The 27,134-nt window shown below is 40.4% G+C and overlaps 1 protein-coding gene across 5 annotated transcripts in view; it reads right to left on the bottom strand.

Moving 5' to 3' along the window:
• ATP10D (ATPase phospholipid transporting 10D (putative)) overlaps window positions 1-27,134 on the bottom strand; it is a 51,507-nt gene that overhangs the window by 6,293 nt on the left and 18,080 nt on the right. For 3 of the 5 annotated variants that reach the window (XM_055701490.1, XM_027797275.2, XM_055701496.1), the window contains exons 5-19: window positions 23,743-23,828; window positions 22,574-22,680; window positions 21,704-21,835; window positions 20,722-20,849; window positions 20,323-20,575; window positions 14,143-14,378; window positions 13,279-13,467; window positions 10,576-11,191; window positions 9,023-9,132; window positions 8,023-8,149; window positions 4,960-5,144; window positions 2,728-3,037; window positions 1,964-2,040; window positions 1,305-1,430; window positions 631-831 (exon numbers count right to left, since the gene is read on the bottom strand). In XM_055701490.1, coding sequence (XP_055557465.1) covers window positions 631-831; window positions 1,305-1,430; window positions 1,964-2,040; window positions 2,728-3,037; window positions 4,960-5,144; window positions 8,023-8,149; window positions 9,023-9,132; window positions 10,576-11,191; window positions 13,279-13,467; window positions 14,143-14,378; window positions 20,323-20,575; window positions 20,722-20,849; window positions 21,704-21,835; window positions 22,574-22,680; window positions 23,743-23,828 — 2,883 coding nt within the window. The remainder of the gene's footprint in view (window positions 1-630; window positions 832-1,304; window positions 1,431-1,963; window positions 2,041-2,727; window positions 3,038-4,959; window positions 5,145-8,022; window positions 8,150-9,022; window positions 9,133-10,575; window positions 11,192-13,278; window positions 13,468-14,142; window positions 14,379-20,322; window positions 20,576-20,721; window positions 20,850-21,703; window positions 21,836-22,573; window positions 22,681-23,742; window positions 23,829-27,134) is intronic. The other 2 variants (XM_005433618.3, XM_027797276.2) reach the window with 2 other exon arrangements.

Raw genomic sequence — 27,134 nt, 5'->3', positions numbered from 1 at the left:
TATTCCCAGCTCCCTGCAGTTTTCTGTGCTACATGTTTGGACAGAATTTACTTACAGAGTAGACATAATGTATAGGGTTTTCAGATGGGAGAAAACTGCCACCAGCAAATTCCAGAACATACCCATAAGGGAAAAGAGTCTTGAATGACAAGACTTTCTTAAAGATTATTTGAAAGGAATCTGCTCTGGTTCTTATCTGCTCCTCATTACTTGGCAGCTGAGGCCCTTCTACGATAGTGAAAAAAACAGCATCTAGTGCCCCTATCTTTAAAAGTAAGCCCAGATGCTCTAAAGAAACCTGTTTTAAGGAAGGATGTTGACAGCTGAGGCAGCAAATGAAGTAAGGATCTTTATCTCAGTGCATTGCTTCACCTGAAGTCCTAAATTTCTCTTACCATTCAAATGTCTGATAAGATTGGGGATATGGCTGAAAAGAGCCTAGGAAAAACTTTTGAAAAAAAAAAAAAAAAGCTTTTATTTGTATTACACAGGCATAGGTGTCCTTCTAATAGAAAAATTGGTTTTAAACTTCACGTTTACTTGATGTGAACCGTGAAGGAAAGACAAGACATAAATGGCTCATATACTGATCATTTCAATTTGCTTCAGGCCAAGCATTCTTTAACCTACCACAGATTTCTGGCTCATCATGTACAGCTGTGGGAGCTGCATGAGTATCTCTGCAGACACATCTTTGTCCAAGACACCATAAATGATGGGTGGCACCGATGTAAAAAGGAGATTGAAAAGGATCAAGATCCAGTAGTCAGTCATTGATGTGCCTGAAAACCCACAGAAGAACTGGTACCAGAACAGCAGGTTCACGTAGGTCTGAAAAGTCAAAGGTGACATGATAAAATGTTACCTGTAGACAAGTGTTTTAAAAGCCAGTAGGAAAACAGGCAGATCTTAGGTCTGGTTACAGTAACCTGTGGAAAATTAAGTATAAATGCTGTGCAGTTCATTCCAATTCCACACTTTGAAATTATATTTGACTAGCACACAGCTTTACGTTTCAAAACTAGACATGACTTGTTCGGATAGTCATGCTGCCACCACATTAGTAATGCCTGTTACCCACTGTTTAATCAAATGAGATAATGGCTTTGAGTGGGGAAGTCAATCCAAGGAATAAGAGTCTCTGCAGACATAAATGGGAAACTGAATTGTTTGACGTATGCTTTTTGTGTCTTTTTGACCCCATTCACAACAGTGAAATAAAAAAGAATATAAAGCCCCACTAAACCTTTCAGTGCTCTCAAATACACAAACTGTGACCTCCCTGTGATGGGGCAGCTACATACCACATTCTTATAGAAGAAGTAAAGCACCATGTTAGTAAGTCTGGTGTAACACCAATGACCATGGACAAGCAGCAGCTTCCTGAGGTGTCTAAACTGAGAGATTGCAAAGTCACTTGCCATCACAGCCTGCAACACACATGAAGGAAAGGATACGTTATATTCAAACTGTTAAAGATAAGCTTCAGACACTGCCAAGTAAGTAACTTACCTACCCCTGGAAATTCTTATTTTCTTATTTTTTTTATACATAGTGCTTATGGTGTTACCCTCACTCAGATCTGTGCCCCTCCATACGATGTTTTACAGTAATGTGCACAGCTCAGCCCAACACAACATAGGCAGGACCATGGCTGCCTACTATTCCCACACAACTGCACACAAATCACTGATGCTCAGGGCTGCTTGGTTCCTGGCAGGACTGGAGTAAAAGGGAGTGCGGTGACAGGCAGCAAGCTCTGGTTTTTGTTTGGAGTGTGAACAAACAGCATTCAGCTTCTGAGTGCTCCTCAGAGAGCAGTAAAGCCTGGATGTGGGCTCAGGTTGCGAACTCTTGCTTGTGTATGGTAATGGACTGTGGAGCCACTGGGCCCCCAGGGTAAATTCTGAACTGATTTAAAATGGAATCTGATGTCATTTGCAGCTGTCTTTGTATACACTACCTGCATGCCTTCTTGGCCCGATATTCCCACTCCAGTGTCAGCCACCTGGATCATACTGACATCATTGGCACCATCACCTACAGAGAAAAAAAGAGGAAAAATCAAAACTACCCTCTCTCTTATTTGGCAACCTGGACACTGTCCATCACTTGCCATCACAGCCTGCAACTTTGCTGTTGGCAATTTGACAAAATTTGACAAAATTTGAAAAAATTTGGCAAACTTTGCTGGCTATCACGTCACCACAGAGGTGGCAGGAACAGACAAATATAAAAGAACACAAGAGTTCAGAGAAAAGCGTTTTTATGGCCAACAGTGCAGCCTATGGAAAACCCTAGAGAAAGCAGGATTAGTAAATGGAAGGCCCGACTGAACTGCGCTGTATTCTCCAAATGGCTATCAGCTGTTCCTTTTGCCAGAATTTAGTTGGTATGCTGGGTGTTCTAAATCACAGTCATCTTTCTCCCTCCCTTTGGGGGGCTGTGATGGAGAATGACTGCAGAAACCCCCTTACTTGCTCCTTCGGACATGTTACATAAGACACTGCACAACTACTACTGCTCTTGTTGCTTTAGCTTACCGTAAGTAAGTTTATGGACTACATCTGCTAGTTCAGAAGACTAACTTCATCTTATGCCAGAGACAACCACGATTCAAAGGATTATCTTCCTTATCAAGTATATTTTGTAGCAGACATGAACAAAAATATAGAGAAGGAACTGGCTGCTGCTTCTTTTCAGAGAGAACATAACCACAGGACTCACCAACAGCTAATGTCATTGCCTTTAGCTTATTTCGCACCAGTCTGACCAGAACACTCTTCTGCAGTGGTGTGGCTCGGCAGCAGACCACAGCCCGACACTTTTCTGTGAGTTCCAAGAAAATACTCTGTATGCTGTCATGAAGGACATGCTCTAAAGTTCTTCCATCAATAACCAGGCCTGCACCAAACCCTGGAGCTTGGGTGGTGGGACTTGTAGAGACATTCCCAAATTTCTGACTGGGTTTTTTTTTGGCAGAAGTATTCTTCTGGATGCCTTCTAAGATCTTGTTCATCACCAAGGCACAGGCATCCTAATTAAAGACAAAAAAAAGGCTACTAAAATACTGTTTCTGTTCTGGCTTCCTTTTCAATTTACTAAATACATATGGAGAAAAAGGAAAATGTTGCCCTTATGTAGCATTTCACTTGAATCCAGAAAGCCTCAGACATAAGGCTGAATAACCCCTTAAAATCACAAGGGATGCAGTCTGTTGCTAATAAAAGGGCCTGTGATTTAAGTTTACTTAAGTAGATTTGCTTAGTTCTTGTACTAGGAGAAGGGAAAAAAAATGAGGCACATGAAAGATGTTCACAGACTAGCAGAAAAACCAACCATTAAGGATTCTGTAATATAAATACAGCTTTAACAGAACACTTCTGCTCTCTACATTTCTTTTGTCTGGCATGCAAAACCAAAAATGCATTTCAAATCGGATTATAGGTGAGCTGCAATGAATTCCTGAAGAACTGGCCTTGTGAACTTTTTTTTGTTAGAATCAATATAGGATGCCCAAAAGATTCTTGATATCAATATATGTAATACGTATGCTATACAGAAAAAAATATATATTCTTAAATCTTATTATTTTACTTTGAAATGCAACAGTACCAAATCCTGTCTATTTTTATTTCAAAGTCCAGTTATAGGTAGGATGAACACTTTGCAACAGGGGCTCAGTTCTCACTGTTAAGTTCCCTAGTAGGAAAAAAAAGAAAAAAGTTAGTGAAAATAAGACCCCAAACTTTCCTCAAACACAACTGGACTAAAAATCCTTTCTTTTTCACTTTATTTTCCTCACAGTTACCACTTCCCACACAATCTTCTATGGCACATGCAAACTGAAATTTCTAAAGTAACATGTAAGCAGCCAAAAAAGGAAAACGAAAGTTCTTTGAAAAATCCTCCAGTCCTTTGGAGAAGCCTCAGATTTCATGTCTCTGCTCTGAGGAGAGACATTGCATATGTTGGCTTTACCAGTCACAGTTAGTGATCCCTCTCTTAAGAAACCCAAAATTGATAAAAATCAAGATTTGAAAAACAGATGGTTATAAGCATCCGCAAGAGGACACAATGATCAAAAAGGATTAAACTGGCCACCCAGAACAGAAGCGTTTTTAACCAGTCTTTATCACATGACCCATCTACTGGGTGGTGGGGAGAAGGTGGCTTTTTCTCTGATAGAAGTGCGGGCAGATTAGTTTTCTTGAATAGTGTGCAATGTACTTTAATGAGACAGTTCCTTGTACATTTATGCCAGACAAGCAGGGCTGAGGGAATATATTACACAAAGCAGCATAAAACTTAACCCAACAGAACTTGCATGATGGTAATTCTTATATTGCTGAAGTGCTGTAACTCACAGCCGTTTGAAAGTTCTAACACCACAGAATCATAGAACTGTTTAGGTTGGAAAAAGCCTTTGAGATCTAGCACTAGATCTTAAACCTAATATGAACTAACCTAGCACTTCCAAGTCCACCACTACACCATGTCCCTAAGTGCCACAGCTACACATCTTTTAAAACACCTCCAGGGATAGCAACACAACCACTTCCCTGTTCCAAAGCTTGACAACCGTTTTGGTTGAAGTAATTCTTCCTTCCTTCCTTTCCAATCTAAACTTTCCCTGGTGCAACCTGAGGGCATGTCAACTTTCTAACCTACCACAAAGTGAAACTAAATAGTCCACTCAATTGAGATAATTAATCATCATTTAGGGACTGTATATTAAGAAACAGATGTTACATACGTGTAAAGGATTTCACATTTTACCCACAAGGAAGCAAACAATCGGTTTTCCAGTATTTCCATCTTCCAAGAAATCATGCTGTCTTTGGTCAGTTGGAAAAGCAGAGAGCATTTTGGTTTTCCTTACTGCCCTGTGATACAGCCTGACTGATTTTTCCAGCAGAGAAATATATAATTTGAAGAAAAGTGTAATTTTCCACTCACCCTACTCTGTGATTTGAGAGTGAAGATCCTGTCATCTGGTTCCAGCAGTTTACAAGCATAGGCAATGCTGACAGCTGTCTCTCTCTTGTCACCTGTCAGCATCCATATTTTTATTCCTGCTTTCCGTAATGCCTGTATTGTGTCTGGAACACCCTCCTGCAGGCGATCTTCAATGCCAGTAGCACCTTCATTCAGAGAAGCAGAAGGATTAGTACTGCTGTGATTTTCACAACCAAAATGCTGCAAGAATGACAGGACGAGATGGTCCTTTGCGTGCACCTACATCCCAAAACAGACAGCCTACGGGACACGCTTGGGAATTTCTCCCTTCCACATCTTTCTGTCCCAGAGCCCATGACATGAAGACTCTTGACACATACTTTATTACAGCCTAAGGGGCCTCTAACTTTTCACACCACCTTATTAAGCCAACTTTTCTCATTCTCATGGCCGTTTCATCCCATGGTGGTTGTACAACTCCCAGGCTTCTCACGACAAATATACTTCATTATTCCCACTCCCTCCTATCTCAGATTACCCCAATCTTCTTTCATGTATCACCTTGATCCTTTCTGTCTCAAGGCCCACTTCTCTTCCTTATTCTCAAGTCTGCTCCAAGCTGAATTCGCTGTACCTCTTGCCCCAAGGCCCCACCTTTTCCACACTAAAGTCCCTTCTTCTTATATCTTATTTTCGCACACCGCTGCAAAGATCAAATTCATCATCAGGTTTCTCAATTACTCATCACTGCAGTACATCCTGTCCTAGGTCCTTTCAATTCATAGCACTGAACGATGTGTTTTGCCCTTCCTCCTGCCTGCACTGCCCCGCCTGACATACTCCCCCCCAGGGAGGAAATACTTGCTCGACCATCCCCACCCCGCTCAGTCGTTACAGAAAGACTTTCAACAAAAAAATTGAGACTTTAACACAGATTATCGTCTTCTCTGGTGTGCGCAACAGGCAGACGTGTGTCCCTAAAACCAGCTTAAAAAAATCTTCTATTCTGGTCACACTGAGGTAACACAACATCAGCATAAAGTAGAACATCTCTGAAAAGCTGCAGTGCCAGTGATCTACTACAATACAGGACATTGTCAAGGCTTTTTCACAACACAAATGGTACTAAATCACAACCAAGCCACATGGTTTGGCCTGTGGGATTCTCAGGCTAAGAGTTTCTTGGAATTAAATTTCAGCCAGTTGCAGCTAGGTTCATTCTGAAAGCCAAATGCAAAAATTCAAACCAGTGTTTTCCCTTCTAGCATGTTTCTAGTGTGGGAGTCTAATTAGCAATTTGTATCTAAAGCACTCACTGTCATATGGGGATAGAAGCAGATTTCTGACACTACAGCAATTTTTTTCAATAAAGCAACTGCCAACATTGCACAGAGCTCATTGCCTCTGGTCACCGGGAAGATGAAAACCTCCAGATCCCTGCTCTGCACTGCCTCCATTTTGATGCAAGTCAACAGAAGAGGCAGGAAGGAAGATGCTGGGATCTACTTGATGCAAGCTTCTTTGAGAGAAGAGAGAAAAATGTTGTTTCAGCTTGGACACTCTATATACTTATATACTCCTTCTGAAGTACTTGCTCAGTTTGTAGTACAACAGAAGCCAGCTTCAACATGTATCCTGCTGAGATCCAGAGCTGTGCTTTCTTAGGTACTGCACGTTAGGACTATTCTTTCCAGAAACAGATTTCCATTCAAATAAAGGCCTGAGGCTTTATATATATTCATACGGATTTTATACCTGCCTGTGCAGTGGACTACAAACCACTGCTGTCCTCCATGATTCTGGCAATACTGAGATAATTTGAATTTTTGCTTGTTGTTCTTTGAGGACAAAGTCTTCCATTTCTCAGTTCTAAGAGGACAGTCAAAGTTACAGCTGCAGCTACAACAGGTAACGTTTACTAAGAAAGCAAAGGAAGGCTCAAAGAGGCAGAACGAGAGGTGCTGTAATGACTTCTACTCTGTAGATCACAATGTACATATGGCCCCAGGCAGAGCTAACTAAGCTAGCAGAGGTACTGAAAACAAGCATCTTGGTAGTATGAAGCCATTTATCCTTCTTATTCTCACTCCCATTTAATGTTAGGGCGAACCCATATTGCTTACTGTCTTAACAGAGACACGAGACAAAAAAATGCCTTGGCCTGGAGGACAGCAAGTCTCCACAGCAACTAGACTTGCCTCTGCTGACTCCAGTACAAACGGGTACCTGTATAAGCCACTCATCCCTTAAAACTACAGCAGCACTGCTCCGCCTTCTCCGTAGAAACTGAAGGCAGTAATCCCAGAATTCCTTTTAGTATCAAAGTTTATGGCATTTTTTCTGATCAGATGTGGCACAAAATAAGGGAAGTAACACCTTTCCACGTAACAGGATTTGTCCCTCTTCACCTATAGCATAAGCTGCCTTTACCACCACAGTCACTTTGTTTTCCAAGCGTTAATTTGCTGGACAGTCCTCTAGGGCTATTCTCCCAGACTGCCTGCAGTTTACCTTTTAAACATCTACAGTAAACGTCTTTCATTTGGTTTTGGCCTCCCCATTTCTGCACAGAGCAATCACCATCAGAGGAATGGTTCCTGCAAAAGCACACCTAACATTATTATTCTCCACGTTATTACAGTAGAACAGAGCACAAGCACACCTGCTGTGCCACAAATGCAACAACGATGGAAACATGCGCAGAAGTGGGATCCCTGTGAATGTCTGCCCACACAGGTCTGTGAGTTGTTATTACCACTTCACATACTTATTATGATGACACTTAAAAACTCTAGTTACCACAAAATTAAAAAAATTAAAAAAAGATAAATCAGTAAAACTTTACCCTTTACAAACAACAGAAGAGCACTAGCTGTCTTCAGTGTGTTTTACTAGTACAATCTTACCAGCATGATTTATGAAAATTCAGGAGTGGCAATAAATTCTAGGTCTGTAGAAAGCTATGTGTTACACAAAGTGAGGTTAGCACAGCTCTCTGCAGGTAAATTTCAATTATGAACATCATAAGCAGTTTCCTGGGAGTTAACAGTATTTTATACCTACCGAGCAAAGTCAGTTCAGTCTCAAGCCTGATGGCAGATTCAAGCAGCAGCTCCTCCCTATTGTCAATACTCGTTTCCGCTAAAAAATGATGATTTAACCACTCTGCGTATTCTGCATCACTCATCACCTACAGAGGAAGAGAAAACATACGGCATATATCTACATTGTGTTTTCAAAGGCACCTCACAGTTACTTCTGCTGTCCCATATGTCCATACTGAACCCAGAAGCGCAGCCCTGGCAGTGCATCACTTAACATGCCACGATTCAGTACAGCATTCATAGTGTAAGATTACTTTGCCGGGCTTCACAAGTCAGATTATCACCAGCACCCTGCAGGTCCCTGGAGCCACCTGACAAATTTCCACTTAGACGGAAGGTAGGTAGGCCAATAAGCACAGTATAACTCTCCTTACCACTCTTTAATTGCGGCATTGACACAGCCACAGAATCACCGCGCAGCTGTGTACAGTTTGATGACTCTACAGCTACACAGCCTGTACTTTCACTTTGCATAAGGCTTCGTAAAGAGGTTTCTTGCCTGTTTCAATCCCTAAGGAATTTTACTTCTGAGCAGCTTTGAATTTAAAATGGGATCTCAAAACATCACTGAAGTTTTTCATCCAAAGCTTCTAACACTACAAACTGTGAAACCCAATAGAACAGGTCTGACTTCATTTGTTTTCTGTGTCTGTAATTCCAGCCAGGGTAAGTTTAACACAAGACAACCTGCTCAGGACTCTTGAAGAAAAAACAGGCTATTTGACACCGCCTGTTTTAGAATTAGGCTATTAATCCTAAATTGACAATAACTATGGCAATCTAACAGAAGTCAGAAATTTGGGTCAACTTACAAATTCCTCCTGAAAGAGCATAAGGATAAACAAAATGTGGCAACAGAAGCATCTGTTCAGAAGTGGTGATGTCTGCTCCATTGATGATACCACTCAGGTTGGTCACAGACTGTACACATTCTTAAAAATATGTATTAAAAGGAATACCTTCTTAGCAATACACAGAGTGCGTAGTCCTCTTCTGGCATAGTCATCCAAATGCTTCTGAGTTCTCTCTTTAATCTCCTTTTGTTCCATTTCTGAACAACTAGTACCTACTATCACACAAAAAGCAAAGAAAGCAAATTAATATATGCATTCTTAGGCTAAATTTAGTGGAAATTTTTGAAGGTCTAAATAAATTTTAAAAATACCAAAATGTCAACGGGTTTTATTTTAACTATGAATGTATCTTCATGTTTGCACAACATACTGTGGCTGTATCTACAGTGGGCATGCAGCGCACCAGTCTGTACAAGCAGTGAGGGGGAACCCATCTGGTACTGATATATCTTTAGATGTCACTAGTGTATCAAAATATTTTTCTAAACCAAAGTTACTTTCTAAAATGTACTGGGCTACAGACACTCAAGCAGCTTTACTGTCACTGGTCTAGTAGGAGGGAGCTAAAAGGGCAGTCGCAGAAAAGCTTTTTTAAAAATAACTGTTACGGAGTGGTCTATTCCGACAGGCATTCAACTCACCTAACTTTGGACATGTAGAAGTTAGGTTCCAAGTCTACCTTGAGAAACAAAGTAAGGAGAGGCACCTCCAGATATGAAATTAACCCCCTAGTAAGACAACAGATTTTGGAGGTACTGTTTCTGGCCCATGGCCTACAGAGTTTTTTTGTCTAGACTTTAGATGGCTATAACACTGGGTAAGTTAAAATCCACCCATGGAATTAGAAATACCCGTCTTCCTCACTGAGATCAGCCAGCCATGGAACATACAAACCAAACTCCTTTTTGCAGAAGCAAGCCTTTAAAAAGAATTCCTTTATGTTACTTTCCAAACTATTAAAAACCAAATCCTTCTGAATTTAAATATATTTAGGTATTTATTTCTAACATACACAGAGAACACTGCCTTCTCTTTACTGCCTTCAGTTAAAAAATTTGCTACAGTGCATAAATAAATCGGCGCTTAAACAACAGGGTGCATCCTTCCTGTGGCCCATTCAAAAACGTTTACCCCCGAACAACAGGGCTCAGCAGGAGGCACCACACAACTTTACCGCTATTACTATTCCATCTAGAAACACAGAAATAGTCAAAGGAAAAAAATCCCACAACTCAAAAAACACTGATAGGTGATACCTGCTACCGATACCTCTCTCCAAAAACTCAGAAACACTAAAATAGGTAAAGGCTAGAAAGTATCTCATTCTAATAAACAACTCTCACTGTGTAGCAGAAGCCAACTATTCAAGCAGATGCCCTTACTTTATAATTGAAAATACTTCAGTTGGCTCCAAAGGGTCTGCCTAGACAACACTAAATCCTTCGAATAACAGCTGCTTCTCTCCTCTCAGTTCGCACACCAGCACAGAGCACAGACATATCTAGGTGAAAAGCCATACTGCTTTTCTGGGTTCCCTAAAGGAACTATTCACAGATACTAGTTCTGCTTTGGCTGCTTGTCTCTTGTCATGAATCAGGCCATGTGTTCATACTGAAAAATGACAAAGATGAGCAAAGACTTATAAGTTCTACAGATACCTTCAGATGCAGTTCTCAACAAATCCATCATGACTGAGTCTGCACCTTTTGTGAACACCACCACTTTGTTGGAGACCGGATGCCGAACCACCACTGACATCCTTTTCCGAACTGAATCAAAAGGCAGGATATGCAAAAGCTGAAATGTTAAAGATCCCAGACCTGTGAAGTCCACAGTTACTTGATCTGGAGTCCTCGACCGTAAAATACATTTATAAGCCCTAGCAGCATGAACCAAGGCAGCTTCATCTGGACTCTCAGCTTCGTAACATATTTTAGGTAGGGGAGACAATTCAATAGATGATGCAGCACTGTTGTGTTCACAGCCAGCAACTACCTTCACTGTATCTAGTTCCTGAGGCACTTTGGAATTTTCTGGGCTGTTAGTATGGTGAGGCTCAGCAGCCCTTTGAGCAGCTCCATTCAAAGCAGGTGAAGCCAGTTTCATTCTGAAAATAGACAGTTTGCGCACAAAACTACTGGGGCTTTCAGATGATGACTCTTTCACACTTGGAGGTGGGGAAGAACTTAGTCTCCGAACTGATAACCTCTGGAACATCTGCCTGATTTCCTCAAGTGATTTAATAGGCATCCTACCCAGCGAAGAGTGCCTCATCTGGAACAAAAGAGTTAAAGCATTTACGTTAAATTCTTTATATTTTATTACACTAAAGAAGGACAGTTTACAAACTATGTCTGTTCCTTAATGAATGTCATATTTTAAAATTTACTAAGAGTTTGATTGCTTGTATTAAAGATGGCCAGCTCAATTAAACATATAACCATATAAGCATACTAAACAGCTTTTGTAAGACCTTCATTTTTCACATCTGAAGTATTTTTACAGTTCTTTTGGTCTGAATAACGTATGCATTCCAGGTCCGATTCATGACTCTATGTAATACTTCTCTCTAGAACTTTTTCAGCAGTGAAACAGTACGACATTATGACCTTTAAAAATTGTGGCAAATGAACTAAACACTTAAATTCTTGTTCTGAATTGGCAAGATACTTGTGAAAAATAAACCAACTCCATACCCCTCACAGTAACTAGCTACAAGTACTGTTAAAAATACAGTACCTTACCAAAAAATTTTAATGCCTGGATTTAAAACAGAAGACAGTTCCTCTCTCATCAATGTTATAAAATAATTGGCATATTGTTACTCAGAACCGTTAGGCAGCTAACAGCTTACAAACAAGGAACAAGCCATGCAATGCTGACATTAATTTCTCATTCCTGGTGAAGAGTTACAAATGAGCTACCACCAGGAAGCACGTTCTCCCCTTTGCCACTGAAAAGCATAAAGACAGACACTGACTTCAGTTCTACTACAACTGCACCTAAGTTTGAATGTCTCCATTCAGTACTATGTAAATAGAAACTAGGAACGTCCCTTCATCACCTCTCCCTAAGGCAACACTAACACCGAACCCTTTCACTGCCTCGAGCTTTCACTTCATTCCCTAATCATGAACTCAGAAACATCGTGGCACATCACATTGCCCTTCCCAACCTACCTACCTGGTAGATCCTGGAGCTTCTCCCCTGCTAGCAAGTCATCCACAAATATTATTCCCTAAACAGGCTACATTTTTTTTTTCTACGTCACCTTTGAGGAATGGCTGATTAGTAACTGTGAACACAGCTGCCTCATCCACACATGGACATGTAGGCTGCCTAGTGTGCTTTCTGGGAATGCCTGAAAGCACATTAAGATACCAGGCTTATTTATACAAAGGAGGTACCTTATACTCCACAGAATTGATATCTTTGGGGAATGTCTTCAGCCATGGTTGTAGGTTCATTGTCTAGATGGAGACCAAAACCTAGTCCTGCACATGTCAAACATTTGTTTCAAAAGACACAGTCAACAAATGGAAACCAGGGAATGGGGGAGGAAGGAAACCAAAGCTGAACTTGGGAACTATCTTGCAAGACAGTCAAAATTGGTAAAAGATGGGGTTATGAAAATCCTACCCTGAAAAAAAAAATATTTGAAAAAGATGGTATCTTTAAAAAGATGTTAGGTTGTGTGCTCTGAAAACAGTAAGTGGTCTCAGGAAGACTTAAAACACACTACAAACCATTAAACTAGGACAGTCTAGCAAATGCACTGTACATTCAAGATGAGACCACTTTATGTCATACTGCAAAGCATTTTTTCTTCAGATTATTACACATACAGAAGTTGATCTTTCATACTTTTTCTGAAACTCTATTTGAGTAGTCAGGGAACAGGTAAAAGCATTCTCAGTTCCAATATTCTGGGAGTCTTCTGAGATTATTCTTATCTTTCAGCCAACAATAACGTATTTGTAAAGATAACCTGAGTGGTTGTGTACTCTTAAAAGGAAGCTATGCACTTTCTGAAAAGCATAACTACAATACAGACAAAAAAAAAAAATCACAATTGCAATTTGATCTCAAAATTTTTCTTGTAGAAGTTAAGAGCAATCTACACACAGAAGCAGAAATATTGAAGCTAAATTTTTCTGCACTGGAAAAATTGTACCAGCATTATATCACACATTGACTCATTGCATCCCGTGGGTTTATAGTAATTCCCTTCTTTCTAACTGGACAAATCAATAGAGGAGAGAAGGTATGTCAGTTAGTTGTTTTTTTCTTTTGAAATCAAACCCAAGGGAGCTTGTTTATTTACGAATAAGGCCAAATAGCCAAAAATAAGGCCTTCTTACCTTCTGACGTGGTTGATTGGGGACTGAAACTACAACAGTATTACAGATTGCCAGAGCAAGAAAGAAGTCAGTGATGTACATTGTCTCCAAAGATAACTTGCTGCTTGCTTCTTTTGATCGTTGATAGGAATCAGAAGAAATTTGACTGAACTTCTCTAGCAGTTGGGTGTCTGGTACAACATCTGTTTCCTATTGATGAAGTGAACAAAACTGTCCATTAGGATATAAACTTTATCTCATCTCTGGAAGTTAAATCAGTTACAGATGAAGTGTAGAACCTCATTCAACTTCCCTCCTGTCAGATGCTGTCTGTCAGTTGGTTGTACTAGGAAATAAGAGGAACACTCTGGTGTCTTCACTGCCTTGTGCTAGTCCATTGGAAATGTCAAACTTCATGCCCAGACAGGTCAACAGCAAAGTCTTAGTTCATAGACACTTCAACAGAGGTTAAGTATGAGGAATGCTATTTAGACACTTCTCGGTCCAGAAGCAGAGTTTTTACCTCTCATAGCCTCCAATAAATATCGGTCACATAGATATTTCCTATTAAAAACTAAAGAAAATGCTAGAAACCTCTTAAATCAAAAGAACAAACTGTTATTGAGATGAAGCTGGTCATTTTAGCTGGAGTGATCATGGACTCACAGTAGCAAGAACAAAAGCATACACCTTCACAACCCAATGAACGTCTGACAATGTCAGCTGCAAATAGGACGTAGCCAAGAAACCTGGGAGGCACTGGTTTTGATGGAAGAGAGGAAGGATTATTTAAATGACAAGCACTCTGATCAAACAGGAGTAAAAAGATATTCCTTCATTAACTATGTCAGAAATTTAGCATCAAAACTAACAGCTTTTACTTACAATGGGGCTGCTGAAAGCAAGAGGTCCTGAGTGGGGAAAATTGCCTGCTCCATCTTCCCCTCCTAATGCAGGGTAACTACAAGACAACTGATTCAAAGACTTTCTGTTCAAAGGTTCATTCACGTCTCTGCAGTTGTGCCCCTGCCATTTTGACATATGGGTCAAAGAGCCACAATGACGATCAGCTGAATCCTCATCTTCTGAATCCATCTCTTGATACGATTCCAACCTCTTTGCTATGGAAAAGGAAACAAAATTAAGTGTTCCACGAACAAAAAGAAACTTGTCTAGAATACTGCCTGGAGGCTCAAGAAACAAAATTTTTAAGTAAGGAACTCAGTATATAGTTAAGATTAATCCACCATTTGTGAAAAATAAAACATGTAACAAGCCATCACACTGACTTCTTGTTTGGGACACCGGACTTCAAGAGCAACACTCCACTAGAGTGAATCCAGAAGAGGGAGCAAGAATTATCAGTATACTAGACAACATGAGCTGCATGGAAACAGTAAAATAAGGTGGAATTACACAGCTTCCAGAAGGCCACATTGATAGAAGTCAAATAACATTCTTCAAGTACACGAAGGGCAATTGTATAGAGAAAGGAAAATAGCCTGTTTTCTATGTGCACTGTGGATATCAGAAATCACAATGGCCCAAGACAAACTCAGGCTAGGTATCAGCAAAATTTCTGCCAGAGCAGACATGACGTACTAAAACAATGTCTGAGAAAGCAGTGAATTGGCCATCACTGGAGGTCTTGAAGAAACAAAAAAAACCCATTCATAAAGAACGAGAGCAACAACTCTGCCTTAGGCCAGAGAAATGGGACCAGATTATCTCCTGATATGTTTTCTAGCCTAATTATTTTATGATGGATCAAGGACTGTATGCCAGCGGTTTGACAAGCACAGCTTCTAGCAGGAACTCACTGAGACTGTGTTTATAATTTCTGTATTGGAAACCCCATCACACACACATATACACTTCCTGAGTATTTAACTGAAAATCAGGTTTTAACAATAAAACTTACATGTCTAACACCTTTGCACCAAAGACATAAATGCAGTTTTCTGCCCCAAATCCAACTAGGAAGATCAGTAATGTAGCAAAGGAAAACACGCCTATGCTATCATGTGCCTGTTAAGAACAAATCCCAGCGTTTGCACTGCAGTTCTGGAACAGCGTTGAATCACATGCAAGAAGTTGCAATCTCAATTCAGGCAAGGCCAGGTCACTGTACACTATTCAGCTTTCATGTTTTTACCCGTCACTGTGAAAATAGCATGCAATGAGCATATACTAGCCGTTCAACATCTGCATCCACAGATGACATGGGAAAACCGTTCCAAGAGCTGTGCATTACCTATTTATTTCATTAAAATGTGAATAAAAATGATGGCATCCTAGGAAAAAAACCAGTATTAACATATAGACATCTGCAACTCCACTAATTCCCTATTTTTTCTTCATTAAAGTGGCAACTACTGTACAGGAAAACTGAAAAGTGGGGTATTATTCTGTTTTATGTGAGCAGGAAACCTAACAGCAGTTCAGAGTCCCCAGCTCTGGCGCTCAAAGGGAGATGGAAATGGGTTTATTATGTGAGCCCTTTTCCTCCTAGCCCAAGTGCAGGAGCATAGCTATGTTCAGGAAATGAACTACGAGATTTGCTAGCCTAAGTTCTCCTTATTTCCTGTTGTCTTCTCTTTCTGGAATGTAAATGAAAGCCCCCTGTCCCTCATCCTGCCATTCTGATGAGCCCAAGGAAAGCAGAGCTTACACGTCCCTTGGCAGGCCACCTCCCTGACGTCAACATCAATTTAATAACGTAGTTCTTTTAAAATATAAGATAGGTGGGGACATAACAAATGGTGGCTCTCCACAACTACCAAACAGAATATCCCACATATGATATTGATCCCTTTTACTAGTGTGGGAAAATCACCTTGAGGGAGGGAATTAGAGAAAAATTGGGTCCTAAGAGAAGCATAGTATTATAGAGAGGATTTTTTAGGGTAAAATACAGCTATCGCCTTCAAGATGGTTGGCATGCACAGAATCTACATCACCACAGTTCCCCAAGCATCCTGCCAGCTCAGCACATGCTGATGAGAGTGATGATGACAGAGCGGAGTGGAGACCCTGCAGCCATGCTCTGTCGGCTCCCTGAAGGAACAGGCACTTGATGGCACCACACAGCTGATAAGCTGCATACCAGTTGTCACGTGAAGAATCCATGAGATGTCCCTGGCTGAGTCAACCATTGTGGTGAAATGATTTCCCTCAGATTGAAATCATCTCATTGCAATACTAACACGCACACCTCCCTCCCAAAGTTACCTGCCTCCAAGATACCGCTACACCTCACCGGGCATGTGATACCAGTTAGTAACAACCATACGTATGACTAGAGTCACTCAAGCTCCACCTAAATGTGACGGAAATGGACTAGTCCTGGATGGAAATAAGTCCAGGGCAGGGGGAATTGTTGTCTAAACTCCTGGATTACCCACTCTGATTCAGTGTTCACAAAGCTAGGTCAAGCTGACTCACTCTAAAGTTGTCATGAATGATGGGACTTCTAATCAAGGGAGTCAGCCCTGGGGAGCGCGAGAACAGGCAGTGACAAGAACACCATTACCTAAGTTACGCAGAAAGAAGCCTTCAAGTGAGGAAAGTTCTGGCTACGAGAGGAAACAGGATGATGAAGTGTTGCAATCCACTGACATCAACAGAAAATTAGTTGAAAATAGAACAAAGATAATAGCGGTAGTGGGACATCACGACCTCCAACTCAAATGTCCCCCCCCCAAAAGAGGGCAAAACCCCGCTTGAGGAGCATGCGCAGTTAGCAGAGAACTTCAGCAGCGCTATCTGAGGATGCGTACTATTTGCATTAGAAGCGAGAAATTTGTAACCCGTCCTGTGTATGATGAACAATATACTAGAAGTATATAAGAAGTGGACAGATGAGGGGAGAAGAGAGAGGAAGATCCCATCGTAACTTCTGGGATCAGTCGACGGGCTGAATCTGCCTTGTCCCCCCACAGGGATGCCTATTGGCTAAGAACTTTGACTCATGCATGCTACATAATTAGTGACAGCCAGAATGAGTTAGTTAAGGTTCTGGTTGTATACAGTTTGGTAGTGTATCATTTCAAGCTTGTTTCTGCAGACAGCCCCTATCACCAGCAATCACCAACCTTAACTTGTCATAATTTTATAATAGTGTTATTCTGTAAACTGTTAGTGTTAGTCCTTTGTGGGCGCTAGCAGTTGCCGGCAGTGGGTATCACATTCAAATAAAGTGGGGAGACCCACTGAGGGGTCCCCCTGATGCTGTTGGTGTGTTTTGCTGAACAAGGCAGTCGAATCGCCCTCCGATCCAGTGGGACCATTCAATGAAGGGTCCCTGTAATGGGACGCCGACAGGCTGGTCAGGCACAAGGGTCTCTGCTTTCCTGGGATGCTAATAGACAGAACAAACACCTGGGGTTGAGAGGATTTCCACCCCTCCACCCCTCCTTTTCATATCACAACTAGAAAGCAGCAACAGTGACTTAGTACATGGTTATAGAAGCAGGTTTGGACAACACATGCCCATTCCACCATGCTCCCAGACTGCTAAGAAGCCTGCATTCTGACAATTTCATGTCAAGTGAAAGGAGGAGTGAAGATTTTCTTGACTCCTACTGTTTACTCTGCCTCTCAGTGCCCCAGAAAAGCCGAGACCTTTGTGCCCGATCAGTTTGTCAGTGTCCTGTTACAGGGACACTTCACTGAACAGTCCTGCTGGATCGGAGGGTGATTTGACTGGGTTTTTCAGGGAAAACATGCCGACAGCATAAACAGGACCCTTCAGTGGCTCTTCCCAATTTATTCAAATGTGTTACCCACTGCCGGCAACTGCTATGTGGCATCTCTTATAGCACCACACTGCTCTGCTCCCACGTTGCAAGAGGCACACATTACTTTAGACAGAACACTGCATGGGAGCACTTATATGCAGGATTATACTGAATCACAGTCATTGCTGTTGTGTCTTCACTCATGTGCATCCCTTTACTCTGGACAATACAGACATAAATACAGAAATGTATGTACAGAGTAAGCAGCCTATATACAAAAGACTGTACTGTTTTGCACTGCAGCTCTTACTATATGCAGCAGGAGGCCTTGCAAAGAGCAGCTCTATGCAACTGAACAAATGTAAAACAGGACTAAAGCACAAGATCTCCAAATTTTTCAAACCCATTTTCAGGGCTCCCATATTCTAGATTTGTTAGGAAGAAGCACATGCTTACCCTCCAGGTAAGACAGGGCACAGCAGGAAATAATTATGAACATAATTAACACACTAGTATTTCTGGAAGATAACTCTAAGCGAACTAGTAGAAGTACATTGTAGACATACTTTCTGTGGCACAGTGACACCTGTATCAGCCACAGCTACATCATTTGCACTGCTCTTCAGTTTAGATCTTCTGAAATACTCTTCCTTCCTTTAGGAAATGCTCTGAAAATATATTCTACTTTTTAAGTTGTTCATTCACCAAATTCAAAACTTAAAAAATATTTCCTCACTCTTTGCTGTTATCATCCTTCCTGGTATAATTATGCAAAGCTGGACACCTTACAATGAGATTTTCAAAATATGTATAGAGGTTACCGTAAAAATGGTTGTAACCATCTGCTCCTCTGACACAAGGGCTGAACCGATTCATTGCTGTGGCCAGCAGGGTGTGCCTTTTGCTCACAATCGTCAGCAGTTCTATCTGGCAGTGAAACCACCAAAACTAGACAGGTTTAATATGCTGCTGTACTTCCTGGGTCCACCTGTCAGCACCTCACAGCTGATCTCATATGGAATGTTTGCATTGCTCACCAGCAAAATGGCACATGTCTGCGGCCACTAGTACTTACATACGGTAATGGTAATCAAAACTTTGTCGTTTTACCTAATTAATAAATAGCTAATTGAATCAAAGACTTCACGTCACTGCCCAATTTTCTCTTGTGTCTGGAGTTGTGTCTTCTCCCGGCTCCCAGAAGGCTTCAAACAGGCTCTCATGAAATGTATATAGAAAGATGCCACACTATTAGACACTGAGGCAGCAACTATGCCGCTCCTTGACTTTTTGGCTATCAGTAAAGAGGTGTGTAAGATCCAAGTAAGAATGCAACAGTCATTATTTCTGATGGATGTACTTATCTTTTCAGCCTTAACACACATGTACACACATCTGCTTGACTTGTACCCTAACATTACTGTTAGAGCTCTGACTTTAACAAGTCTGGCCTACAAGAAAGCTGGAAAGAGTCTTTTTACAAGGGCATGCAATGATAGGACAAGGGGTAATGGCTTTAAACTAAGAAAGGGTAGATTTAGATATTAAAGAGAAACTCTCTACTGTGAGGGTGGTGAGACACTGAAACAGGTTGCTCACAGAAGCTGTGGGCACCCCATCCCTGGAAGTGTTCAAGGCCAGACTGGATGGGGCTTCGAGCAGCCTGGTCTAGTGGAAAGTGTCCCTGCCCATGGTACGGAGGTTGTTACTAGATGATCTTTAAGGTCCCTACCAACCCAAACCATTCTATGATTCTATGACTTCAGCATAGAATACTTATTTTGGATTACTGTACCCTCAAGGGCAACAGTGTGTTGAACTGGAACCTTAAGGTATACTGCATAAAGGTGGCACACTGCTATGGCAGTCAACAGGATGTTTGAAGCTGAAAATGCTAGCACTCTAGCTGAATAAAAATAAAAATAAAATAAATTTTTAAAAAAGAGACGGGGAGGGGGAAGACTAGTTGGAGCAATTTTCTGGTGTTCTGGGTTCTGAATATTCCAAGGACAGAAGCAAAACACAGTAGACATGACTTCTTCCAGAGCAAGTAAAGTATTTTTTTTTGTGGTATCAAATATGTTGGAACTTAACCAGCTGCAAAGCAGCACCTTACATACAGCCTTGAAGTCTAAGACACTACAAATGGATTCAAGTAATGTGGAAAAATGCATGGCTATTAGCAGCAACAGTCTGAATTAACACCTTCCTTGAGTGTGTATTGCTACACAAATCTCATGAAGTCCACTGGACCCCAATCAAAACTTTCAGCTTCTCTGAGAAGAGAAAAATGACCCATTATGAACATTATGATTTAGTGTCTTACCATTTTCCTCATGGCAATACTCCTGTCCTGCAATGCTGCATCTCCGAAAAACCATCTTATTTTCAGTGAGGGTTCCAGTCTTGTCAGAGAAGATATACTGAATCTGGCCAAGGTCTTCAGCAATATTCAATGCTCGACATTGAATTGTTGAGTCTGTTTTCTCATGGTAAAAATCAATGTCATTCTGTATTAAATAGATTTGTCCCAATTTGACAATTTCAATTGAAACATAGAGTGAAATTGGGATCAAGACCTACCAAAATAAAACATGTGGATTAAATAAAACCAAACTCTTTGGCCAGTTACAAACATGAAGCAGCTCTACTGAAGCCAAAGAGTTACTTCAAGGATATAAATGAGATCAGAATATGACCCATGTTCAAAGCACACCAAAGTTACCTGTAATAAAATGATCATAGTCCAGAACATATTGAACCCTGCTAATGTTGGAGGGATCGATTTTCCATCTGACTCAGGGATGTTGAAAAAAGGTATTTCCGAATATCTACTTAACCAAATTCCATGTCCTTGAAAACAAGAACCAGATAAAGTGAGTCAGTTGCATGTAAACTGTATCACAGTTCAGGGTCATGGCATTAGCTGTTAACACTGCAGTTCTTTTCTGAGTTTTTAAACTACCTTTTTACCTCTTTGAGTTCCTCCTCACCAGGAACCCCATTAAAATTAATCAAAGATCAATGCACACATGAATAAATACTTTATGTGCCATTTCTATCAACAGCACATCTGCACAGCATATCTCAGAACTAAAGGAATACTGAGATAAACACTCCCCTTCCCTTCGCTCCCCCCCCAACCTCTGGCAATTAATTGCATTATCCTTTGTAAATGCATTGTCCAGGTTTTAGTTAATCTGTCAACATATCATCAAGTGTAGCCTGAAGAAGTTTATTTTTAAAATGCTTTAAACACCTTTTTGATTGGCCATAAAAGTTAGTCCAGTCTGTTTAGATTTACTTAAGCTCACTATTTAATCAATCCCTAATACACCAAGTCCTTACAGCTCTAGTCACATTAGGCCTCTCCCCACAATGCCATACATGCATCTCATGTTATCTGAAAAATCATAAGAGAAAACAGTTCTGAAGAGCAATTAGTAAGAGAAAAGAGAAATCAATTAGAGAAACCAGCTCCAGACCTAAGAACTTGCATCAGGAACATACTTCTTGACCACGCTCCAGATTAAACATGACAACATGATCTAAAACCTAGCAGCATCCTCAATCAACTGCTAGGTAATTATGCATGGATAAAGGCAGTTTCTGAGATGGGCTGTTAGAACGAATCAGCCCCAAAATAAAACACTAAGCATTGTAAGCTGAGAAAGGAAAACAGCAGGAGTTTGCTGATACTCACTTACCTATTGCACCAGTTAAACACATCAAAATTAGAAGCAGAACACACCACAGAATATCAGTGTTCACTTTTCTTTCCAATTTACTGCGCTTGTAATGAGGGCCACTATTATTCAGCATGGCTTTGGTTTCATGACCTGTAACCACAACACAGGTTGAAATTCTCCAATAGCAGGTATCAGAATCACAAATATTTTGTATTTCTAAAGCTCTGGGAAACAGGATATTTTCGTTAGCTAATATTTGAACAGAGATTATAAATATGAGCAAACTTAACTGCTCCTACAATGTATGAAATCTGTCCTAAACAAAACTGAATAAGCTAAACCAAAGTCTGCGATGTATACAACAACTTTTACACTGTCAACAATATTCCTGCTTAAAGAAACAATCTCATTCTTAATATTTTCTATATTATTTCTATTACTTTCTACAAAATCCTGCACGTGCATTACAACTATCTGGCTGTATACATCATATTGATTAGTTTAAAAACCTCCACCCTTTGATACACAACACTGAGCAACAGCACTAGCTTCAGTTTTGGACCAGAAAAAAAATCCTAATCAAGCTATGCAGCTCCACGTGCATTTCAAAACCTGGGTTTACCATTGCAACCAACCGTTGAGAGCAAGGACCTATTCACACTGAATGGAGCTGGCCTCCCACGAATCTCATGTATCCGTTCTTTACACTGTTAAAACCGAAACAAACCTAATCCAGGCATGCATTTTTAACATTTCTAGCTACCGCTGCCTTCTGCTGGATTCAAGCTTTTACACTTCTAATTCCTCTTTGTACGATACTGTTTCTTAGTGCATATAACTCTATCCTGTTTGCAAGGCAATCTGTGAAAGCCAAGGTGGTTCACTAACCTGCATATACTACTATGCCTACAACAGCTTCTGTGTTTCTTATTGTGCATCCTCGGAGCAGTAAGTTTTCCTTGCTGAGGCCCACTCGATCCTTGTTTGAATGCTCACTGAAAATAAACCACATTACTTCAGCTGTAGGACCCCAGCAATTACCAGTCAGACTTTGCAAAACTATTAGGGAGAAAATTCCCCAAAGAAGCTGCTAGTCATTGACTGCCGTTCTGACTGGAAACGTGGGACTTTTCAAAGGAACGGGGGAACATGCATGCATACAGATCACCTTTGAAAATCCAGGCATGTAGGCACTGTATTAAAATTTTCTTGTGTTTACAAGCCCAGCATTTGCCACCTTGAATATGAGAAGTAGGCAACACTACTGAAAAGAGTTCAAGACAAACAATTGAAATCTGAAACCCTATGACTTCTACTTGGATTGCCAACATCAGAAAAAAATCTGAGCAAAATATAAAATCTCATGTTAAATATACTGTGAGCATCGTTACTCCTGTGGCATACTTTCAGTGTAGGTAGGCTCACTGTCTGTCAAGGTGTTTCCTCAGAAGCTAAGGTTTATAAGACATATATTTATTTTTCTTGTCATATTTCTAATGTGTCAGTTCCCATAGGGAAGAATATAGACATCATAACTCTCAAAACCTGAAAATCAGTCACTCCATGAAATAGTCTTTTACCTTCCTACTGTCTATAGAAAATCATAGACCCACAAGAAGAAAAGACATAGATAGGCATGTTTGTTAAAAGGAGTTTGATCAAGTCAATGATGGTTACACAAAACAAATTCCAATTCTGAGCAAAGCAGCTTCTCCAATCAGGCCATGCTCCAGACCAAATACTGTAGATAGCACATGATATCAAATGCAGATTTGAAACAGCTATTTCAAATATGGACTACACAATTGCAAAGCAGCCTGAACTGGTACTGAAAATACTCAATAGAAAATAAGAAGTACTAGTGAGCTTTCCCAGTTCACAATCGGCTGCTCAGAAAGCCCTTTTCAAGCTCTGTTGGGCCGCACTCAGGAATGTAGTGATACAAACTGACTTCTATACACATTGTCATTATTTTTTAAAGCAAACATGACAAGCTTTCTGAAAATTAGTAAGAGCACCAAAGCAAATGACAATAAAGAGCCACCAAGCCTACTTACACAAAGCCTCGGAAATGGCTGAGGTCATTGTTAGGACTTTCACACTCTATTCTACTGGAAAATTTTTCTGGATCAATTTCAGAGACCTAAAGCCATAGAAAAAAAAAAAAAAAAACAACCAACAAACCCAGAGATTTCAGACAAAATGTAGATGGAACTTAAGAACACCATAAACTTCAGATATGACTATCTAACAGTTTAGCTTTGAAACTGTAAGTTGCTGGTGTTGTGGATAAGCTGCTACCCAGCATAAATCAGACTTAAAGAGCATGGAAGGACTTCCTAGTAAATATCAAAGCTTAGCAAGTACCAGTTGAATTGCTGATACTTTGAGAACACCAGAGAGGAGAAAATGGGTGGAAGAGTGAGGAAGAGGTAAAAAAAAGCAATAAGAACATCTGAAAAGCTGGGGTTTTCCAGGTTTTTTTTCCACAATAAGGGGAAAAAAAAAAAGGCACTACCTTATACCACAACCAGGATGCTACCTGCACTAACACAAAGAAAGCGGGAGAACTTTTTAATGATATTTGAGCCTTACCAGCACCGAAGAAAGGGCTGTTGTGAAAGACCAGTTCATGTTGCAAATAAAGAGCAGCTGAGCTCTTCAGTGAGGAGAAAAGCCAAGTTAAACAATTATCCTTTATTAATAATGACCTGACAAGCAGTAAAAGAAAACCCAAAAGGTCTTATCTTTGGAATTACCTGAAATTGCACTTGCAATTCAGTTTCAATTAATGGTGTATGAATATGTCTCTAGTCTCTAACATAACAGAGGCTAGCCTCTGGTGTAACACAGCCATTTCCAGGCTTCCACTAACCTTCCACTAACTCATTGGAAAGTAATTTGTTCTGCTCTTTAGAATAAAAATAGTAAGAATTTTTTTTTTTTTAAGAAGACCAATTTAAAGTGTCAAACTCCACAGATAAATCTACAATTCACAGGTGTAATTGAATACATCTACATAATTACAGGTCTCTGAGAAGGCTGCACTCCCCACAACTTCACACTGGCAGAATAGCAACTGTGAGGTTAAACCACGAGTTTGAAACTCAGAAAACATAATATTTGTTGGCTTGATTAAAAAAAAAAAAAAATTGCTGGTTTTGCTGTATTGATTTGTTGCACTGTATTTACCTGAAGTCAATATGAACACAGTCTTAAACAGATACTTTCAGTCTCTGTAAATTCTGTAAAATGTTAGACAGTATAACCGATTCATGCTTTTCAAGCACTTCACGCTGTACAGAGATTATGCAAAAAAGAGCATAAAGAGAATAAGAACTACCCCCAAAAAGGAAGTAAAATAGCCAAAGCAGTTGATTCTTTTCTTCTACAGCGTAAAAACTGTCTCCAGATATGTATTTCTGGTGAAAGCATCTTATTTTTTATGGACAAACCATCTGACTTGGTCAAAAAATCTGTAATAGCAGTGAAGATGTTAGTAGGAGCTTCTTGCAATATGCCTTGAAATAGCAACCACAGAAACCTGGGGTGTCACCTATAGTAGGCACAGAAGTTATGTCTACACTGCCAGTATAGAGCAGATGTGACAAAATGTGCAAAAGCAGGTATCTTGATATGGGCACTCAGATCTTCCTGGACTGTAAGTTTATGACCTACACTTCTTCATTATAATCTTAACTTTGACGAAGTAAATACTGGGAGTAGAAATTTTGCACCTTATTTCTTGAGATGCTTTCCTGCTTCTCCTGGCACAAACTATTTTTTCTACGCCAGAATTAAAATTACTTGGATTTTGTGTAAATGCCCCTAAAGAAGGGAGACAATAAAGATGGGAACTGAGTAAGGTAGCTGGGAGTGGCAGGCCCTGCAGCATCAGACTCTCACTGAAATGGGGAGAGAGGCAGCTTCCCACCGCCATGCCCGCTGCTTTGGCCCTGCTGGGTTCCTGTCTAACTATATGGTTTCCATGCAGTGTTACCAAACCGAGTGGGTGCATGGCCGAGGTGAAAGAGGAGAGCTAGCAACTCCTTTCATCACCTTGGCTTCTTAGGCTGCCTGGAAGAAAAGGATAGCACTTTCCACTAGGTCTGAGGATGCTGCAGCTAGGACTGGATTCAGTCACTGACCACGTAGGCTGAGAAGGAACTGACCGCTACAGTCCTGTGGCCTCTTTTACAACATAATAGGAAATATTCACTGCTCACAGTGACTTGATGCTAATGGCATATTAGCTTCTCCACCCCAGTAAACCTGTGCTTGGTTCAGCTAACCACATGAGGTGCGGAAAGAAAAGGAGATTAATCCCTTCTTAAAGGGAAGCAACATATGAGTATCTTGAAAGCAGCAGAGAAATGCCAGTTCGTTCACTAAATAGCTTATTATCCTCAGGAAGCAGGTTCTCAGCTGTTTTGTTTATTTCTTTATGAATGCCCAGATGGCTGGAGACGCTGTGTTCTGTGCATTGTTACCCACTGTTACCTAAGAACTCTTGAGTTATTCCTCTGATTTCTTTCCTGTTGTCATTTAAGCATTAAAAAAATAAAAAATGCTATGGTAAATTGCCAAAAAATAGATTTAACTATGACAGTTTCAGCTCCTGTTTTGTGCTTTTAATTTTGCCTCGACTTCTCTTAAAGGAATCCTAAGTGCAAGAACAGGTGCCCCAATGATAACCTTCACTGTGTTTCTACTCGCTGTCAAAGAAGCAGGACATGACACCCGAGCAGATAGATTAAGTCTTTTTAGTCCTTGTCTTCAGATATTAATTTGATGTAACTTATTCCTGTTCTTTTGAGCTTAAGAAATGGAGAAGTCAGGCAGTCAGCTTCTTACACAGCACTGCCAGTCTTATTCAGCCTGAGTTTTTAAGGACAAAGCCTCTGGATGAAGCTCAGCTGGCAGGGCACTAGATGTCTGTGAAGTTGAGCTTGGCTCTACCTTCAGAAACCATGCAGTTCTGACAAGACGACGCTTCAATTACTTTTTTGTTTGGTTTTGACAACAAAAATGAACAATCTTGAATGTTGACGGAACTGTCACTGTTTTGGGACAGTATGGCTTTTCCTAGCATTTTGGTGCAAGTTTTCTGGAAACAGAACAAGTCTTTTCTTGAGTAAGACTGAAATCAGACCTTGGTAGCAGGAGCTGCTGTGAGATCAGGGCCACCTCAGTATGATGTAAGCCTGTAGAACCATTTGAATTTTGCCTTGCATAATGGTATGTATTATACAGAAAGATCAAACAATTCTGTCTTAATTGTTTTGAGATTAAATAAAGAAAAAATATGCATGTCACTAAGGGGATAAGAAACAGCTTTGTTCATGGACATCACATCATACTTTTGGTATTACCATACTAAGTAACAGAAGAGTCTTAATGCACAGCAAGATACTCCTCCTCACTTCCTCACCACTGCTGATAAAGCAAA

The sequence above is a fragment of the Falco cherrug genome, chromosome 1 (assembly GCF_023634085.1).
Source record: "Falco cherrug isolate bFalChe1 chromosome 1, bFalChe1.pri, whole genome shotgun sequence".
NCBI classification, from domain to species: Eukaryota; Metazoa; Chordata; class Aves; order Falconiformes; family Falconidae; genus Falco; species Falco cherrug.
The sequence above is the reverse complement of the archived record's forward strand: the minus strand, read 5'-3'. Positions and strand labels throughout refer to the sequence as shown.